At 45.3% G+C, this 21,648-nt stretch overlaps 1 protein-coding gene across 11 annotated transcripts in view; it reads right to left on the reverse strand.

Annotated features, from left to right (window-relative positions):
• Nucleotides 1–10,450: 10,450 nt before the first annotated feature.
• The window catches only part of CELF1 (CUGBP Elav-like family member 1), a 77,620-nt gene continuing 66,422 nt past the window's right edge, over nt 10,451–21,648 (reverse strand). For 7 of the 11 annotated variants that reach the window (XM_084774799.1, XM_084774793.1, XM_084774800.1 and 4 more), the window contains 5 exons: nt 21,325–21,438; nt 19,236–19,421; nt 17,156–17,299; nt 16,523–16,689; nt 10,451–13,352 (listed from right to left, as the gene is read on the reverse strand). In XM_084774799.1, coding sequence (XP_084630925.1) covers nt 16,562–16,689; nt 17,156–17,299; nt 19,236–19,421; nt 21,325–21,438 — 572 coding nt within the window. In that variant the 3' untranslated portion in view covers nt 10,451–13,352; nt 16,523–16,561. Of the gene's footprint in view, nt 16,435–16,522; nt 16,690–17,155; nt 17,300–19,235; nt 19,422–21,324; nt 21,439–21,648 lie in introns of all 11 variants that reach the window. The other 4 variants (XM_084774797.1, XM_084774795.1, XM_084774794.1 and 1 more) reach the window with 3 other exon arrangements.

The following is a 21,648-nucleotide window of genomic DNA, read 5'->3' on the forward strand; positions in this document are numbered from 1 at the left end:
GAGCTCAGCCTGTCTCAGCCTCCTAAGTGCTGGGATTAAAGGCGAATGCCACCACAGCCCAGTTTCACCTCTGCTTTTCTTCCCAATTCCTCCCCCACTTTATTCTTACAATTTGCCCATCACTTAAGACACTTACCCTGGGCACATGTCCACACTGTTTCTAACCTTACCTTAGACAGTTCGTGAAGAGGCCTGGTTTCCTCCTAACTCCCTAAGGATGTCATGCCAGCTCTCTGGGCCTGCTTCCTTAACTCTCACACCACACACACTGCATAGTACAGTGGGGGCCAGCCTGGCTCTGCTTGCGGTATTTTTGTATTAGCTGTGCGAGCACAGAGAATCTGGGCAAACTATTGGACCTGAGGAAGAAGGGTTAACTACGTCAGGACTGTCACAGAACTTGAGGTCTTGCTGGTTGACAAGGACTTAGAACAGTGTCTAGTGTGAAGGAAATACTGTGTTAGTGAGAAAAGATGATACTACCTATGGCAAAATGATGACCACGGGCCACAGTTTGGTCCCAATTCCAGAGGCTGATGAGATGGCTCAGCCGGTAACGGCATTTGCTGCCAAACGTAACAACCTGAGTTCAATCCCTGGGATCCACGTGATAGGACAGAACTGACTCCCACAAGTTGACCTCTGACTTCCATATGAAGTGTGCATTACACACACACACACACACACACACACACGGAGTAGATAATTTAAATATTAGTCTCACTAGAGCTTGTACAATTGAGAGAAATTTTGAGAAGGTCCCTGTCAACCTCACTAGCTTGACTCATCCATGCTTCTCTAGAAGTCAGGGCCACTTCTGGCTCCAGGGCAAAGTTCATCCTGTTAGAGGAATTAATTCGGTGGATTTCTAGCATATTCTCAGGCTTGTGCACTGGCTGCCACTACTTTCAGAAGTTTGTGCCCATTCACTTCAGTTAGCAGTTCCCCTCAGTCTTCCCTGGGTATGGCTGAACTGTCTCTCATCCTAGATCCTAGTCCTAACGTCCAGAGCCTTAGAATGCAGCTTTATGTGGAAATAATGTCTTTAAAGAGTTAATTAAGGTAGAATATAATTCAGCTCCAAGAGATCTGACACCCTCACACATGCAGGCAAAACATCAATGTACATAAAATAAAAACAATTCTTTTTTCGAGACAGGGTTTCTCTGTGTAGTCTCGGCTGTCCTAAACTCACTTTGTAGACCAAGCTGGCCTTGAACTCATAGCGATCCACCTACCTCTGCCTCCTGAGTGCTGGGATTAAAGGTGTGTGCCATCATGCCTGGCTGGCTGTTTTTTTTTAAAAGTGTATTTATCTGGGTGTGGTGGTACACAATTTTAATGCTAGCACTTGGGGGGCAGAGACAGGTCTACAAAGCAAGTTTCAGGCCATCCAGGGCTCTCTAAATACTGAAATCCTGTCTCAAAAATGTGAGGCAGGCAGTGGTGGTGCCTGCCTTTAATCCCAGCCCTTGGGAATCAGAGGCAGGCGAATTTGTATGAGCTTGAGGCCAGCTTGGTCTACAGAACAAGTTCCAGGACAGCCAGCGCTCTACAGAGAAACCCTGTCTCAAAAAATCAAGCGTGCATGTGGGTGGGGTGTGTGTGTGTGTGTGTGTGTGTGTGTGTGTGTGTGTGTGTGTGTGTGTGTGCATGCGTGTGCGTGTGCGCGCGCGCACAGGAGCCTATAGAGGTCAGAAGAGGATATTAGATCCTCAGAAAGGAGTTATGGACAGCTGTGAACTTCCATGTGGGTACAGGGAATTGAACCTAGGTCATCTGGACGACCAGCCCCAGGAACTGTTTCTTTGGTGTCCACCCAAGTTTACCCTAATTAACCAGTGATTTTCCTGGTACTTACAGAAGCATTGGGTGATTAAGGCAGCTCCATCACTAAGACACCCACTCAACATAGGGATGACTCCCAGAAGCTGCAGGCAACCCCACTGAAGGGTTCCCCTCCCTCACCAGTAATTAGATGATTATATAACGTTTGAGTGGGACACCTACAGTTGAAACTTAGTTTTGAGTTCTAACAACCTTTTTTTGCCCCCAAGACAGGGTTTCTCTGTGCAGCCTTGGCTGTCTTAGGTGAGTTCTAACATCCTTATGCAGTCCTCACAAGGGACATTTGTTTTCCTGGGGAGATGTAAACCTACATGGGGAGATGGAACTCTACACGGCGCACCAGTTACTGACCACAGAAGGGGTTTCACCTGTCTAGCTCAAGTGAACGAATAACCTCATTACAGCTACTTATAGGAGCAGGGTGTCCCAAAGGCAGCCTTATGCCTGGAAAGCCCACCCCAGCATCAGTGAGGAATTCCACATTCCTGGAGCCTCCTCCAAGCTTAGTCTGCTCCACCAAGTCTCCTCATTCCCAGCACCCACTCACAGATTATATAGCTTGCACTTTCCTTGGCATCGTGAGTGCTAAGTCTCTTCCCAGAGAATGTCTCAATGTGGAGGAAAAAGCTTCATAATCCTGGAGTGGGCCTTAACACCTATTAGGGTAAGCAATTAGGACTCAAGACACAGGAAGATCATGTGATTCTGAGTATGTGGTGTACACCGATAGTCCCAATACTTGGAAAGGAGTGGCAGGAGGATCATCAGTTCAAGGCCACCTTCAGGTACAAAAGAGTTTAAGGCCAAAGTACGCTACAGGAGACTGTCTCAAAACAAGAGCCAGTCATGGTGGTGCACGCCTTTAATCTCAGCACTTGGGAGGCAGAGGCAGGGGTTATCTCTGTGAGTTTGAGGCCAGGATGGTCTACAAAGTGAGCCCAGGACACACAAAACAGATGACCTCAGGTAAGCCAACTCTTTACAGGGTTTCTCTGTGTAATAGCACTAGCTGTCCTGGAACTCTTTTTGTAGACCAGGCTGGCCTCAAACTCACAGGGGTCCGCCTGCCTCTGCCTCCTGAGTGCTGGAATTAAAGGCATGCACCACCACACCCGGCACGCGAGGCCAATTCTTGAACATCTTGAATTTATAGCTTCTGAAACTGCGTGACCATGGGTTTACCAACTTGGGATGCGTGGATCATGTACTGGCTCAGGCATGGCCTTTATTGACTGGCTTCGTCAGCATATCACCTTAGGAGGATATCAACAGTTACAAAATAGAGTCATTCCTCTTACTGTGTATTATTTTTATGTGTATGCAGGGAGGGGTATGTACCCAGGGAACGCAGGTATCTGTGGGGGCGGCAGGTGGTGAGTGCCCCTGGAGCTGGGGTTTATAGGCAGTCCTGAGCTGTCCTATGAGCACGGTTCTCTTCAAGAGCAGTACACGTCACGTATTTGGGTACTCACTGTGAAGACAATGCTGGCTTCAGAGAGCCACTTGCCATGGCTGGCAGTAATATAGGCAATTACGAGCTGAAGCATCTCTCCACATCAACTTTTGTTTTCTTTTTAGGGTCAGTGTGGTGGCTATTTTTGTCAACTTGCCACAACCTAGAATTTTCTATACTGGTAAAGGGAACACCCTGGCGTCTATCTTCCCACCTTTTTAGGTGCTGGGAGGACTGGAGCTGCTGCAATCAGCCCTGACAAAGACTGGATGGTGATTTTTAGTCCCTTCTTTTCTTTTTGAGACATTATCTCATGTAGCCCAGAATGGCCTCAACTTGCCATGGAGCCAAGAATGAACTTGTACTTCTGACCTTTGGGCCTCTACTACTTAGGGTGTTAAGATTATAGGCAAGTACCATCACAGATAGTTTCTGCATTGCTTGGAACCCAACCTAGGCAAGTTCTTTACTAACTGGGCCACATCCCTAGCCCATTTTCTTTTTCTTTTTATTATTTTAAAAGATTTATTTACTTAGTGTATATGAGTTCTCTATCTACATGTACACCGGTATGCCAGAAGAGGGCATCAGATCTCATTATAGATAGTTTCGAGCCACCATGTGGCTGCTGGGAATTGAACTCAGGAAGAGCTGAGCCATCTCCCCAGCCACCCTAGCCTGTTTTCTTGAGAGCCGGTTTCTTCATGTAGCTCAAGGGGTCTATGAACAATGTGATTCTCCTACCTTGGCCTCCTATGTCCTCGAATTATGGAGGCGTTTTCTTTTCTTTTTATCCTTATGTTTCAAAATGTTTAATTACTAGATTAATTTTTATGTGTTTTGGCTGCATCTATGTCTGTGTACCACTCAAATGCTTAATGCCATTGGAGGTTGGATGAGGGTGACTTGCAACTGCAGTTATAGATGGTTGTGAATACCACGTGGATGGTGGGAATCTCTGCAGGAGCAAAACCTGCTCATAGCTATTAAGCTCTCTCTCTCTCCATATCCCAGAGGGATTTGCTTTAAAGTGAACAGCCATCTGGAACAGCCTTAGGACTAACTGTAATAATGTGGCCTGTGGCGGTTTAAATGAGAAGGGTCCCCACAGGTTCATGTATTTGAATGCTTGGTCCCTAGTTGGCGGAACTGTTTTGGAAGGCTGGCAGAGGCCTTGTTGGAGAACGTGTGTGTAAGCTTACAGGTTTCACAGGTCCACAGCAGGCCCAGGCTCTCGCTCTCAGCTACTACTCCAGCACCGTGCCTGCTGGCCTTCCCACCAGCACGATTATGGACTCAGTAAGCAAACCCGCAATTACACAATTTCTTTTATAAATTGCCTTGGTTATGCTTATGCTCATGACAGCAATAGAATAGTAAGTGAGACACTGGTGTTAATCTAACAGCAGCATGTCAAATGTAGTTTTTCAATACTTGAAATGTTAAAACAACTGAAAAACCAATATTACTTAAAAAATATCTTATCAGCTGGGTGTGGTGGCACACACCTTTAATCCCAGCACTTGGGAGGCAGAGGCAGAAGCAGGCAGACAGATCTCTGTGAGTTTGGTCTACAAAGCGAGTCTAAGACAGCCAAGGCTACACAGAGAAACCCTGTTTTGAAAAAAACAAAAACAAAAACGAGACAGTTAAAAAAAAATCTGGGGCTAAGAAGATGTTTTAGCAGGTAACAAAACAAAACAAAACAACCTAGCTGTTCATGCAGAGAACATAGGTTCAGTTCCTGGTACACACTTGGAGGCTCACCAACTTTAATTCCAGTTCCTGGGGGCTCCAACCCTCTCTTCTGAGCTTCCATGGCACTAAGCACACACACAGGAACACGGACATTCATGCATACAAAAAAATACATAATTTTTTTGTTGCTTTTAAAAACAAGGTTTCTCTGTACTAGCTTTGTAGACCAGGATGGCCTTGAACTCAAGAGATCTGCCTGCTTCTGCCTCCTGAGTGCTGGGATTACAGATGTGTGCCACCGCGCCAAGTCTTAATTTTTTAAATGATTAAAAAAATTATGTAGATTGTTATTCCATCTGCGTGCGTGCGTGCGTGTGTGTGTGTGTGTGTGTGTGTGTGTGTGTGTGTTCCCTGGACTGGATATACAGACAATTGTGAACTGAAATGTAGGTGCTGGCAGTCAAACCTGGGTCTTTTGGAAGAGTAGCCAGTGCTCTTAAACACTGAATTCTCTCCAACTCATAATTTTTTTAAAAAATCAGCTTTACAGAAGCTAACGGGAAATTTTGGGACAATATAGATCTAGAGCAGGGCTTTTTTTTTTTTTTTTTAAAGGATTTATTATGTATACAGTGCTCTGCTTGCATGTGCACCTGCAGGCCAGAAGAGGGCATCAGATCACATTATAGGTGGTTGTGAGCCACCATGTGGTTGTTGGGAACTGAACTGAAGATCTCTGGGAGAGCAGTCAGTGCTCTTACCCTCTGAACCATATCTGCAGCCCCAAGCAGTAGTTCTTTTAAGATTTATTTATTTATTATTATGTATACAGTGTTCTGCCTGCATGTACACCTGCAGGCCAGAAGAGGGCATCAGATCACATTACAGATGGTTGTGAGCCACCATGTCGTTGCTGGGAATTGAACTCAGGACCTTTGGAAGAGCATGACGGCACCCTTAACCACTGAGCCATCTCTCCAGCCTTAAGCAGTGGTTCTTAATCTGTGGGTTGCGACCCCTCTGGGGGGTCACATATCCTGCATATCAGGTGTTTACATTACAATTCATAACAGTATCAAAATAGCTGTTAAGAAATAGTAACTAAGTAATTTTATGCTTGGGGGGTCATCACAGCATGAGAAACTATATTAAAAGGTGACAGCAGGCTGGGTGTAGTGGCACATGCCTTTAATCCCAGCACTCAGGTGGCAGAGGCAGGTGGACCTCCTCTGTGAATTTGAGGTCAGCTTGGTCTACAAAGTGAGTCCAGGGTAGCCAGGACTACAAGAGAAACCCTACCTCAAAAAACCAAAAAGCAAAACAAAACAAACAAACAAAACGAAGGATGAGGCAAGAAACAGCAGAGGGAAAGGGAAGGTAGGGTGGGGAAGGGCAGACAAATAGGGTGGTTTTGAAACAAGATGGAACACAAATTCAAAGAGCTGGGAAGGGCTCAGCATTTAGTAGGATATTTATTCACTGAGTAGATTTTTCGAAGACAAAGAAAGGAGTGAAAGTCTCAGGAAGCAGGCTAAGAAGCCAGACAAAAGGCCCATCCCCTGTGATCACATTTACTGAAAACATGGAGAGCACAAAAAACTACTGAAAATTTTTTTCTGTCTAGCCGGGCAGTAGTGTCGCCTTTAATCCCAAGGGTTTGGGAGGCAGAGGCTGGTAGATCTGAGTTTTGGGCCAGGGCTCCACAGAGAAACCCTGTCTTGGAAAACAAAACAAAAAGATCAGTGGAGAGGGGTGGGGTAACTATTAACCAATATGGACTTTGGAGTGATGAAAATGTCCCCATGTTAGGACATGCAATAGCGGCACCACTATACAACCCTTGACTGTCCTGGAGTCGCTTTGCAGACCAGGCTGGCCTCGCACTCACAGCGATGCGCCTGTCTCTGCCTCCCGAGTGCTGGGATTACAGGCGTGCGCCACCACACCCAGCTAAATGGAGTAGTCTTACAGGGATGAATTCCCAAGATTAAAAAATCTCGCAGCTCACCAGACATTATAGCATAAGCCTTTAAATCCAGCAGGTGGGAGGGAGAAGGTGGGTCTCTAACGTAAGGCCAGCTACATAAAGGGGATCCAGATCAGCTAGACGTGTATTAAGTCTCTGTATCAGGGTACAGGACTTGCACCTTCAAGACGTTCAGAATGGCCTTTCCCAGTTGACATTTGAAGTTCTCAAGCCAATATAGCTTTCATTTACAAAGCAAAAGCCCTCTCTACCATCGGGCCTTCCCCAGCATAGACAAAGGTAGATTGTAAACCCCAGGTGGCAGGGATGGAGAGGGTTCCCGAGGAAGGGAGTCAGTGTTGGAAAAGTGACACTAGAAGACTGGAAAGAGACGGCTCAGAGGTCTTCCAAAGGTCTTGAGTTCAATTTCCAGCAACCACATAGTGGCTCAAAACCAACTATAATGTGATCTGACGCCCTCTTCTGGTGTGCAGATGTATAGGCAGGCAAAATATTATATATTTACAAAAGAAAAAAAAAGGAATTAAAAAAAGAAAAAGGAACAAAAAGAAATGTACAAATCCTGACTCAAAAAACTCCCCCCCCCAAAGAAAACACCAAAAAACAAAGTTTACAAATTGGCTACTGCTCAGTTGTAGTGTTCTCTCAGCATGTATGAAGACCTAGGCCCAGTTCCCAGCACTACCATGGACTGGATGTGATGATGCTTCCTGTCATCCCAGTACTTGGGAGGTAGGGAAAGGAGGACCAGGCATCCAATGCCATCTTCAGGTACACAGTTTGAGGCCAGTCTGGGCTACCTGGGACCTCCACTTCAAAAAAGTGAAACAAGCTAGACACAATGGCTCAGGCCTTTACTAATCCCCACACTCAGGAGACAGAGGCAGTTAGATTTCTGTGTGTTCAAGGCCAGCCTGGCCTACACAGTGAGTTTCAGGAAAGCCAGCACTAGAGACCCTTTCTCAAAAACAAAACAAAACCCAAATAAACAAAAAAAACCAAACTCCCAAACAAAACATCACAACCAAGCTACTTTTTGTTTGTTTGTTTTTTGAGACAGGGTTTCTCTGGGTAGCCTTGACTGTCCTGGACTTGCTTTGTAGACCACGTAGCCTTGAACTCAGAGCGATCTGCCTGCCTCTGCCTCCCAAGTGCTGGGATTAAAGGTGTGTGCCATCACCACCTGGCTACAACCAAGCTACTTTTGACATTGGTTTTATTCTTAATGTTTGGGGTTCCAAGGATTAAACATAGGACCTTTGCATGTGACCTAAGCAAGTGATCTACTAAGCTATATACCCTGTGTTTACACGTGTATGGATGGCAGAGGATGCTACCAGACACCTTCTATTATTACTACCCATCTTACTTAGAAAAACATTTTTTTATGTGTATGGGTGTTTTTCCTCCATGCATGTCTGTGTAGCATGTGCCTGCCCATGGAGGCCAGCTGGTGGGTAAGTGCTGATAACCAAATCCCAGTCTTCTAGAAGAGCCAACCATCCATCCTGCCCCCTCTTCACTGTTTTCTGGGTTCTCCTTGAACCCAGAGAATAAAAGTGTCTAGACTGTCTGGCCGCACACCTGAGCACCTGTGAGTCTCTGGCTCCCGGGTATTAAGATTATAGTGTGTACTGGCATGCCTGGCTTGTCTGTGTAGGTTCTGGGAGACTAAGTTAAGGTGTGCGTGCTTGCTCGGCAAACACTTCACTGAAGGAGCTGTTTCCCCAGACTCTGCTCTGGTTAAGGTACAAAGAAAAGAAGCAGCTTCTAGTCACTAAACTAAAAAAATGTTCATTTTACCACTTCAGCAAAGTATGGGTGCTGGGAGCCAAACAGGCCCTCTGCCAGAACATGCCTCATTTTCCCCGCTTTTCTGCCCCGTGGAGTCAGGGTTTCACTATGTAACCTTGGCTGGCCTGGCCAAGAGTCCACTATGTTTAGAGACTTAACCTAGTTTAATCTGAGTGGATTAAAGCCGCACACAGCCATGCTTCTAAGTCAAGAAAATCAAATGTGAGTCAGACATGGTGACTCACGCCCATAAGCCCAGGATTTAGGAGCCAGAGGCAGAAAGATGCAGAGTTCAATGTCACTTCTCCTACATAGCTAGTATGACGGTAGCCTGGGCTACTTAGGACTAAGAAAAAAAAGAAAGAAAAATAAAGAGGTTGTTAACAGGAAACCATTAAGATAACTTTTTGAATTTTTATTTATTTTTGGCTTTGCTGTTGTTGTCATCTGTTTTGTTTTTCGAGACAGGGTTTCTCTGTGTAGCCTTGGCTGTCCTGGACTCATTTTGTAGACCAGGCTGGCCTGATAACTAACTTTTTAATGGAAACATCAGGCTTAGGAACACTAAGCTGGGCTAAAGATATAGCTTGTCCACTGTGTGCTACCTAGTACAGACAAGGGTTTGGGCTTGGCATCACAAAAGCAAGCCCACAACCTAAACCCACACTCTGTGGTAGCATGAATCTAGTAATCCCATCACTTGGGCAACTGATGCAGGAGGCGGCATAGGGCAGCCTGGATTATATTTAATGAAACCCTTTCTTTTTATGCTTTGTTCTGAGATGGAGTTTCTCTCTGTGTAGCCCTGAAGTTGTTTTGCAGACCAGGCTGGCCAAACTCAGATCCACCTGCCTCTGACTCTCCAGTGCTGAGGCACGCACCACCATGCCCCAAGTAAAACTTGTCTTTAAAAAACCCCAAAACAAAAGCAGCCAAACGGCTTAGTGAATAAAAGGTTTGTTGCCAGGCCTGATGAATCTGATTACTGAGACCCACTTGGAAAGAGAGGACAGACTCCTGAAAGTTGCTCTGACACACATGTACATGTTTCTCAGAGGACCCAGAGAGTGCCTCCAGGATCTACACAGCAGCTCATACCTGTACCTAATTCCAACCCCATGTTATCTGATTCCCTCTTCTGACCTGTGTATGTGTATGTGTGTACACGTGCAGGTGTATGTACACATATGCAGGCAAAGCCACTCAGTACACATACAAATACATCTTTTGTTTTGTTTTCTGAGAAAGGAATTTTCTGTGTAGCCTTGGCTGTTTTGTACTCATTTTGTACACCAGGCAGGCCTTGAACTCACAGAGACTGATTATATCTAACTCAAATCTTAAAAATTACAAAATAAAGCAGGGTGGTGGTGACCGGGGTGCATGCCTTTAATCCCAGGATTTACACAGGTGATCAGCAGGAATGAAGAGCTTCAGCAAGAGCTGGTCTGAACCAGTTTTGTGGCAGGGCAGCCACAACCAAAGAAGAGGAAGAACAAAAATTAAAGCTGCCAAAGTGTTTCAAGGTGTTTCTATATTGTAGTGACCTTGTAGTATGTAGACAGGTCAGTCTGGAGAGAAACTATTTTTCTTCAGGAGTTTTGTCTGGGTTCAGCTGAACCATTATCACTGCCCCCCTCCTCAGCAATCAACAACTCTGAAGACACAAGTTCTTCTCAAACAGTTTAATAGCAAATAAACAAAGGAAGGTACCACACTTGGCAGATACAAAATGACTTTTTGTCCGTGTGTCTGTGCAATTAAAACAGATTTAGGTTCCCCATTGGGACAAAAGGAAAAACACACAAAAAAGGAGAGTCCTTTTAAACACATACTCCCTTGCTCCAAACTTTTAACAACTTTTTTCTTTTTTTAATCCACTACACAAACTGTGATTAGGTAAGAAAAGCGACAAGGGCTCTTCTTGCCCTTTTTTTTTAAACCATTAAAGCAAAATCCATAATTTTCTACAGAGTACAACACAAGTTCACACACAAAAAAAGACATCTTTTGTAATTCAAACAGGAAAAAAGGAAAGCTCAAACAAGGTCAAGGAAAAGCATTTCTACGGCTGAATCACGACTTTGAGTTGATTGAATCCCGTTGTTGCTGCAGAACAGACTGTGCGTTTGGTCATAGTGGCAATTTTTTTCTCTTCACATTGTGAAATCACTTTACATTGTTTTCTAGTAGAAAAGGCAAAAAACTGTACAAAACCCCTAGTGTTAAATACAACGTTTGTACCAATAAAAAACTCACACAGGTTTGTCTCCAAAATGTAAAGTTTCTTTTTTTTTTTCTTTTTAAATTATTCACAAAAAGCAGCTGGAAATCAGAAAGGCAGCTGCCGCTCCAGGGTCTCAAATCCATTAAAACCACTACAGAACAATTAAAACAATCAGAGAGAAAAGGAAAAGGAAACAATGTCCAACATTTGGCATTTGGTTTTATCCACAGGTTTTCCCAGAGCTCCTCTTGGAATTGACAGCAAACTATATTGGCAAACACAGCTTCTCAGTACACAGGAAGGGGCCTCAGCACCTCCTGCCCACAGAGGTGCTCTGTGCAGTCAGACTGTGGGGCACACAGCAGGCTGTTTCATGCTAGGATCTGGCCTCTTTCCATCCCACTACCCCTTCCAGGACATTAAGCAGCCTACCTACAGGGGTCCCCCACTCAGCTTGCCTTTCTTCTTAGTAAGGTGGCCTCACGCATAATATATTGGGCAACCTGTGGGGCCCACAGTGGAGCTTCTGCTAGAGTTCCTTCTTCGTCACCAGGGTGTGGGATGATGCTAGACAGTGCTTCTCCACCCCACCCCATGCTGCACCCTGCCACTCTTTTCTGGACAATCTTGCTTCCACGCTCCCTCCCACCAGTGCTTAAGTCTCAGTGGGCTCTGTCAACAACCCCCGCTGCCTCTGCTGCTCACAGACCCATCCCTGTCTACTCCTTTCCTCTACTCACATTCTTCCAAGTCCCCAAGACCCTGAGGCTGGATGGTGCTACTAGAGAAGAGGGTAAGTTTCCCGTAGGAAACCAAGAACTGGCTGGCCTGGCACCTGGGGACAGTAGCTATTTGACTCTTCACCCAATTTAAAAACAAATTCTTGCCCTTACCCTACTCTACTAGCTAAGTAAGAGCAGAGCCTAGTGAAGAGCCATTGTGGGGTGATTGGTGCCCAGGGCTGTAAACAGTGTGAAGACTGTAGTATTTATTGTGCTTGTCACCTAGGAAAAGCGCAGGCAGGTGTATTGCCACTCGGCGTGCAGATGGCCTCCTCTGGGTAGTTAGAAGCACAGAGTCTTCCCTCCCTCCCGCTGTGATCTAGCCTTGATGTGCATCCTCCCGCCTACCCACAGCCACCTTGCCTTCTGCTTCTGCCTCTCTGGACCCCCTGAACTCCTGAGCAGAGCAGCCAGCCTCTTGGATGCCCCACTGAGACCTGGAGGCCACAAAGAGTAACAGTCTAAGTGCACAGGCAAACACTCTAAGGGCAACAGAAGAGAAAGTTGCCACTTCAAAATAAAACATACAATCTTGAAAAAAAAATATCTACCCATAACAATTTAAAACATCTTCTTTGAAACCCCTTTAAATCAGTCAGTTTTTGCACAAACTATAGAAAACAGAGAGGTGAAGGTGATAGATACGAAGGTGTGAAGAAACAGCAGGAAACATGCACAACTTGTTTTTTTCTGGGCATAATCTTAGTAGAAAGGAAAATTCAAAACAAAAAGGCAAAAACAACACAAAACCCAAAAAAAGTTCAAAGCATCACATTTTGCTGTGGAGACTGTAAGAATAAGCATGGATGTGAGCTGGCTGAGCTGTGAGGAGGGGGAAGAAGGACCTAGGGCTCCCCACAGGGAGGGCTGCTTCAGGAAGAACCAAAGAAGGAAGAGGAAAAGGCTAGCTGGGGCCCAGACTTCAGCCTCCAGTAAGAAGGGAGGGCGGGGAGGGGCGGGGAGCACTTCAGGTGTGCTCTGCAGTTGAGAACTCAGAGAAACAAAAGTAACACATGCGGTCTCCTCAAGCCCCAAAACTGTATCAGCAAAATGTGTTCAGGAGCCTCAAAGATTTTAGTGACATCTTTTATTTCATTGTTTATTTCAAAGTTGTCTTTAAAACTAAGCACACAGAGGAACAAAGCCTGGAAGCAGACTGGCTGTGTGTTCACAGGAATACAAACACCACACGGCATGTGCTAGTAGGGCTGCTCTGAGACAGTTACAAAGAATTGGAATCACAAAATCAAGTGGTTATCTTATGAAGTTCTAGAAAAATAGATTTTTTTTTATATTCAAATGCAAGTTTAAATATTTTCCCTTCAGCAGTCGTTCTAGCAAAACCAATTTTGGCAGCACAAAAGGGAAAAAAAAAAAAGAAAGAAAAAAGAAAAAACAAAGAAAGAAACAAACATAATAAAATACACATCAGCATCAAAGGTCAACACAAGGTCAAAGGTGAGAGTTCAAGCATCAGAGAAGCTGAAGAGACAGGGATTTGGACGATGTACTTGACGCCACATCGACATGCTTTAGGCACAACGATGAACAAACGGCAGGAATCTAGAAAAAAAAACAAACCAGAAAGAGGGAGATCCACTGAGTTACACAGAGCAATACATCCAAACAGAGAGAGAGAAGAGGACACTCACTGTGTGCAGCCCTGAAATGAGGAGGCGGGGCAGGGGGGGAAACGACAGGGACTTTTGCACATGCTAACAATGGACACAGGGAAAAGTTCAAAAGGACATGAAGGACACCAAGAGAACATCCAACTGCCAGAGACAGAAGGGAACCTAAGGCTTGGATTTCCTGCAAAGCACCTAACACACCAAGACATCTGAAGCCAGCAGGGCCTCAGCAACAAAAGATGCTGACTAGAGTGGGAGGGAGGTTATTTAGAGTAAAGGGCCAGTGTTTCTTATTCAGACTTGGGATGGCCCTTTGTTCCCAGAAATCCAAGCCCTAAGCTTCCACATAGGCCCTGGTCACTCATGTGGAACCCAGGAGATGATGGTTGGGCTGCACTGAAGGCAAATCAATGGCATAATATAACTCACGGGGGAGGGGGGCAGGAACGAGAGCAAAAAACACGAGTAAAAGCTCCACACAACAGAAAAGGACTGCTTAAGACTTCACTTCAGCCTCCATTCTAATCCGAGCCCTTTCACATCAGGACTTATAGGGGAGCAGCTTCTTCAACAAAACCATCTTTGGCCTGGGGAGAGAACTGTGCTCAAGGATAGTGTTACTGCTGTGCTGATACACTGGGTGAAGAGGGAGAAAGAAGTCATGGCCTCCACAGCTGGCAGGCTGCCTGAGCAGAGCTCGGCAAGTGCTCCTTTTAGAAATCACAAGTAAATATGAAGTTTGGGGTCTGTTCCAAAGGGGGTAGGGGAGGTGACATCTTTGCCTCTAATACCATTAGGAAGGTTTCATACAGTCCTGGAGCACAGGACAAATCTGTGGACAAACGGTGAAATGGAGAGATAGAGGGAAGCTGGGAGGAGGAGGAAGAAGAACGTGGTGTTCTGGCCAAGGAGGAAGACAGAAGAGAAGGTTGGGGAGCACAGCACTGGCAGCACCCTATGTGGCACAGCTCTCGCCTCTGCCAATTCACAGCATTAATGTTAGCCTTCCCCTTGGACAGGTTACCTGGGCTGCAAATGGTCACAGAAAGTCAGTAGTTTCAATCATACACAGCACCCCGTGTGTACAACAATCACATTCTAGATTCTACAAAATCCTGGCCTTTTCCAGAGATATAATTTAGGTAATAAATATTCTCCACCCCGGAGCTGTATAAAACTTCTATAAAAATAGAAACGACATTCTTGGTTCCAGCCGGTTGGGATTCAGAGCAGTGCCTGCCCAACCTAGCAATTTTTTTCTTTTCTTTTTTTTTTTTCCTTTTTAAGTTTTTATCTTTTTATTTTTTCACATTTATTTTAAAAAATCCCATCATTACCCTGGAAGCCTTTAGAACAGTTTTATCTTGAAACACAGGACACTTTTCTCCCAGTGCGTAGAATTCAAGTTTACGTGGTTCAGCTTAAGAAGTGTATGTTTCATGTGTATGTAAGAGGACAACAGACCAACTTATCACTCACTATGAGAAGAGAACAGCTGTCCCAGAGTCAATGGGATAACCCATCTCAAACAACTACCTGTTCAACAGCAAGATGGCCAATCCCTGTTTGTTATCCACAGGGACAGCGTGACAGGGAGAGTGTGCCCATCTGACTCAGAACAGGCTAGCCCCGTCTAATCTCCGCTGCTAGGAGTCAAGACTTTTAAACTCGTGAGGTTTAAGCTTCCAAGGACCCTGGAACCCAGGCCCTGGCTGTGGCTGTTAGTCAGATGCTTATGGGACTACCTCTGCTCAGACGCATATTCCCAACAGCATTCCTTGGAGCAGAAGCAGAGCCCAGAGGCTGGGTGGGACACTGGCAAAGGCTGGAGTTTAAGACCTGTGAAAGGCAGCAGGGAGCTAACTGTAAGCGTGATGACAAAATGAACACGGCTAATACTGAGGTAAATGAACACTAAACTCATATGGAGCCTGTAAACTTCCTGTACTCTCTTCTGTCTTCAAGGGCAGAAGATGGGGCTAGAGGAAAGGCCTGCCAGTCCTTGGTGGGAACAACTTGGGGACCACCTTCACCGAGGAGGCTAGAACACACTTCTGCACCCTCTTGACTATTAGGCTCTGCTCACATACAGCATCCTGGCCTCAACGACCTTGACTCAGGCACACCAAGAAGCAGGTCCCTCCTCCTTCAACCAGATGGCTTTTGATGGCTCTGGCCACAAACCGCACCCTTGTTGGCTAGATGCTGCAAGACCTTCTTAGGTCTGCCTGCATGAGAAAATTGTGGCCGGGGAAGGAGGCAGTATTCCTTGCTGTGGTGAACTTCCACAGACTTTCTTCAAAGGAACTGTTGGAAATGGGCATGGTCTAACTTCATATTGAAATAAACTAAAAATGACCTCTTTGGCTGTTTCTCCCAAACATCCACCAGCCAGGCAGGATGATACAATCAATACCAATAGTGGGCTGGGGTGGCGAGTAATGGGTATCTCCCTGTTATTTGCATATTTCAGGCTAAATTAAGAAGTGCTGTATTTCCTGAGACTTGCTGACCTCCTTTTAGGCAAGAAGGGCAGAAATCCAGGACAAAAATCAGAAAAATAAGTGGCATAAACCCAGCATTTCCACAGAAAGCAGACAGTTATGAAGGGGCCTAGATGGCAAGCCACCTGGCCCACTCTGCCCTTGTAGCGCATTAGATCTTCACTCTCATTCTTCCCACCCTTGCACTCAGGGAGAGAGATCTGGGGGATCAATTTTCTGTTCTGCTTAGTCCTCTCTCTTTTGGTGGTTTGGGGCACATTCTGACCATCTTTTAAACCCATTTCCCCTTTCCTCGGGGTGGACTGGTGTTGGTCCTTCTCAACATACTGGTTACAAACACGGCAAACTTTAAATGAAGGGAAAAAGAAACAACAAAACAAAACAAAAACCCTCAGGATATGGCACCTAAACTCCAAAGTAAAACACTGGAAACCAAAGCACAAACTCGTCCTCTGTACGAAGCGACACTCCCACAGAAGGCAGTAGCTGAGTCTTCTGGGCAAGCTGTGCCTGCGAGAGTGGCAGGGATCAGGGTCCAGGGCTGTCAACACACAGCCTTAGGGCTTCGAATGCTTAAGGGTGCTCCTCCCCCACTTACCAGAAGATCTTCTCACTCCAGTCTCAGAGGGGAGCACAATCAGTAGGGCTTGCTATCATTCTTCGAACGTTTGAGCTGCACTTTAAGCCTCTTCATTCCGATCTGAAAGCCGTTCATGGACTGGATGGCAGCTTGAGCTGAGACAGGATTGTCATAACTTACAAAACCTGTATGTCCAAGCAGAAACCAAGGTGAGGGACCTAATAAGGCAGAGTCTCCATCCTCCTTGTACAAGAGGTTATCTTTTCCTTTTCTTTTCTTTCTTTTTTTTTTTTTTTTGGTTTTTGTTTTTCAAGACAGAATTTCCCTGTGTAGCCTTGGCTGTTCTGGAACTCACAAACTCACTGAGTTTGTGCTCAGTCTGTTGCAGCACCCCCACCCCCCAATTGTGGCAGTAACATCCACATGAAACCAATTAGGTTCTCAATGGTACCACCTGACATTTGCCGGCACCTTTTCTCTTCCTTTTTGAGCCATTTCTATACACTATTTCCTCTGGCTCGAAAGAGGTCTTATGATCTGCTGGGGTCAAACTCAAATGCAGCTTTCTCTGAATTTGTCAGCAGCCCCTTTCTCTTTCTCGATGGCAAAATATTTAATCCTATTCTGACACCAGAAGAGAAGCCAACATACCAAAACACTTGCTCAGGTTTGTCTGCTTGTCTATGAAAACCTTGGCAGACACGACATTCCCAAAGGGCATAAACATCTGCAGCAGGTCCTGGTCTCCAAACTCCTGGGGCAGGTGATAGATGAACAGGTTGGCTCCTTCTGGACCTTCAAATACCCATTGATGGAAGAGTATCAGTGTTAAGTATGCTCATCACCCAGTGCCAAAGGTCTCTCATTCCCATCTATACCAACACTAGCAAAATCTCAACAAATTTATTCTTTGAGGGGGGAAACTAAGCACATGCTCTAAATATAAGGCAGGAAACCTAGCAGCAATTAATTCCAAAATTAGATTTCTTCTCTTGCATGTAGCCATATGTCATCCCATGGAAGGGCTTTTTTTTTCCCCCGTTTTGTTTTTCAAGACAGGGTCTCTCTGTGTAGCCTTGGCTGTCCTGGACTCACTTTTTAGACCAGGCTGGCCTTGAACTCACAGCGATCTGCCTGCTCTGCCTCCAGAGTGCTGGGATTAAAGGCGTGTGCCACCACGCCTGGCCTGGCCTTTTCTTTTTAAAAACAGGTTTCTCTGTGTAGCTCTGGCGGTCCTAGAACTTATTATGAAGACCATCTGCCTGCCTCTGCCTCCCAAGTGTGAGATTAAAGGGCGGGGCGGGGGGGGGGGTCATTATGAAGTTCTGGCTGTCTTGGAACTCACTATGTGGACCAGGCTCACAGAGACCCAAGGCTATGCCTAGCTCACAGAAGGATGCTAAAGGCCCATACCTTGCCAGAGAGAGTTTAGAGGGATTGGAAGGAAGACAGATCTGCATGTATAGCAGTAAAACAGAAACTGGAGACCATAGGGAAAAAGAAAAAGGGTGTAGAATGGGTTACAGAGTTAAAACAAGTTTCAGCCTGTAACCCTGCCACTCAGGAAGCTAAGACAGGAGGCTCTCAATTCAATGTCTGCCTGGGCTATATAGTGAGACCCTGCCTCAAAAACAGAAACAAGTAAACAACAAAAATTAGGTTTCAAAACTATGCCTAGACACTGAAGGGATGGCAAATAAGACTGGTAGTGCCAGAGGCAGGAATGGGAGCAGCAAATGACAAAGGTGGGGTGCTAAGGAGTTTTTAGGGGGGGGGTTACAAATGTTCTCCCACTATGGTGGGGAGTTACTGCATAAACTCAGAGCTTTATACCAAAATGGGTAGATTTTGAATTTAGCCATAACAAAACTATACCTCGGTTAAAAACAAAACAACAACACATATAAAAAATGTGCCTATGATTATACTTAACTTATAGCAGAGTGATTTTATACTGAAGAGTGCCTCCTAGTCATTGTCAAGCATTACATGGCCCATTACTGTTTCCAGGTCCATGTTCTTGCCATGTCTGTGCCCCTATTGCTCTTTTTCTCCTATATACTTGCTGGGTTTGGTTTCTGCAGGTCTCTTAATACTGGTTCACACACCAAAGCCAAAAAGGCTGCTTGTTTTTCTTATATTAGTACTTAAACTGTATCAACTCATGATATAGAAACCCAGTTAGACATGAACACTATAAAGTGCCAGCAGTAGCTGTCCAGAAAGTCTCTCCTAAATTTAATCCCATCTATAGCCATCTATTTCCCACTCCATCAATCCTGATCTTAGACAATCCTCTGATAGATTCATAATCCAAAGAAGATTCTTAGCAGGGCAGTGGTGGCGCACGCCTCTAATCTCAGCACTCGTTGAGGCAGAGGTAGATTGATCTCTTTGGGTTCTAGGCCAGACTGGTCTACAATTTAAGTTCCAAGGCACCCAGAGCTGTTACACAGAGAAACCTTGTCTTGAGAAACACAAAAACAAATTCTTGTCAAATGACCAGATGCTACAATTCCAATGTGTTTGTTTCTTTATTCAAAAACTAAGCTCTACCCTAAGAGAATCTATAGGCTTCTGACCCACCCACACACCCACCTTCCCCCAAAACAGCAACAACATTGCACTTCATAGTCTCTCTCAGCCTGTTCATGGCCTTGGTTGGGAAAAGGTTGGTCTGACTACTCAATTCTCTTGCCCCAAAGCTGCCACCCAGCTCTGGTGCACTCACCCTCCTTCTGGCTTCCAGCAGCACCAATACTCGGCTGTGTCAATAAGTTCTGGTTGTACAGTGTGGGGAGGGCTGCAGCAGCATATTGCTGGATCCCAGAATACGCCTGGGTGAGGGCTTCCATGGTGCTCCCAGTGCCATTGGAAAGGCCACTGCTGCCCAGACCACCATTCAAAGCAGCCATTCCTTAGTTGAAGAAAGAGCAAGATTAAAACACTGCAGAGATTCAGTTGATGCTAAAGACTAATACACTTGTTACTTACGATGGATTCCTCCCCCTGCAAAACTGCTCTTTTATTTTCCTCTTACTACCCACTGAGTAAGACTGGCCCTCTTTCAGACCTTGATGCTAATATGAACATTTTAAGTTCCACAGCCATCGCCTCTCTCTTTATTACTGTTTTCTAGCACATGGAAGGAAGGACACCACTCATAAATGCCTACATCTATTTTCATCTTTAGCTATTCTCTTTCTCCCTTCCATTCTCCCTAAGGTTTTTGAGGCAAGTTTCTCTGTGTAACTCTAGCTATCCTGAAACTCGTACTGTAGATGAGGCTGGCCTTAAACTCAGGGATTCTCAAGTGCTGGATTAAAGGTATGCACCACCACCGATTGGCTATCTATTTCAAACAAAGCTGGGATGTGGTAAAGTCAGCCCCAGAAACAGTGACTCTTAAGATGTGAATAAATGCTGTCATTAGAATAGCATTCAACATTTACTGAGCATGCTCTATGGGCCAGGCACTGACCTAAGGAATGTGCTCATTAGCACTTTGCCTGTATTCTCATTTTCTTTTTTTTTCTTTTTTCTTTTTTTTAATTTTTGAGACAGGCTTTCTCTGTGTAGTTTCTCTGACTGTCCTGGAACTCAAGTCTGTAGAGCAGGCTAGTCAGCAGAAATCTGCCTGCTTCTGTCCCCCCAGTGCTGAGATTAAAGGTGTGCACCACTACCACCTGACTCTTAAGTTCTCCTTTAATGCCATTTTCATAAAAGCTTCCCGCCCCCCTTGGTTTTTTGAGACAGGGTTTCTCTGTGCAATAGCCCTGGATGTCCTGGACTCACTTTGTAGACCAGGCTGGCCTTAAATTCACAAAGATCCACTTGCCTCTGTCTCCCTGAGTGCTGGGATTACAGGCGTGCGCTACCACGCACAGCTTGTAAAAGCTTTTTTGTATTTAAAATATGCAGCATCTATGGAGGCCAGATGAAGGTGTCATATTCTCCAGGACTGAAGTTACAGATAGTTGTGAACCATAGTGTGGTTGCTAGAAAATCAAACCCAGGCCTCCTGGAAAGAGTAGTCAGTGCTCTGAACAGCTGAGCCATCTCTCTAGCTGCTTGTTTAACTTCCTCTCCCCCACCCCCACCCCCAAGACAGGGTTTCTCTGTGTAGCCCTGGCAGACCTGGACTCGCTCTGTAGGCCAGCTCAACCTTGAACTCACAGAAATCTACTTGCCTTTGCCTCCTGGGTTAACTGGGATTAAAGGTGTGCACTACCACCACCCAAACTCATTTAGCTTTTTTTCTTTTCTTTTTAAAGATTTATTTATTACATATACAGTGTTCTGCCTGCATGTATGCCTGCATAGCAGAAGAGGGCACCTGGTTTCATTACAGATGGTCATGAGCCACCACCAGGTGGTTGTTGGAAATTGAACTCAGGACCTCTGGAAGAGAAGACAGTGCTCTTAACCAGCTCTCATTTAACCCGTGAAAGTATTCTATTACTTCTACTTCATAGATGAGAAAATGACTATTAGAATGATGGTCCAAGCAGCACAGTTTGGATTTACCTCAGATCTGACAAAATCCCATGATTATTTCTCACTTTTCTTGGGCAAAGGCAATTATTCTATTGGTACTTTTTCTTTTTCTTTTTTTTTCAAGACAGGGTCTCTCTTTGTAGTCTTCATTGTCCTGGACTGCTTTGTAGACCAGGCTGGCCTCGAACTCACTATGATCCGCCTGCCTCTGCCTCCCGAGTGCTGGGATTAAAGGCATGCGCCACCGCCCGGCCTCTATTGGTACTTCTATACGGGGTTAGTTTATAAAATTAGCCTGATGACAACTAGGGGCTACTCATTACCTGCCAAAGAGCCAACGTTGAGGCCAGCTGTTGCTCCGGCTAATGTTTGCAGGGCTCCAAGTGAGGCTATGGGGTTGACAGAATTACTGCTGCTGGAGCTCGGTGAAGACCCTGCTATTAGAAATCCAGGAGTTAAATCATCACTTGCCTTCTCTGTGGACAGGAACCAAAGCGCAAGAATGATTCTATCAATTTTTCTATTTGCAAAAGGGGTTTTGCAAGAATTGCTGATTCTGGTAACTGTCCTTCTAAGGAAGAGACAAATGGTAGTAACAGTAAACTAAAAGTGATGAGATTTCAAGTCAGTCAAGAAATGACATCAAA

This window comes from Acomys minous (genome assembly GCF_964271855.1).
Source record: "Acomys minous genome assembly, chromosome: 3".
NCBI lineage: Eukaryota > Metazoa > Chordata > Mammalia > Rodentia > Muridae > Acomys > Acomys minous.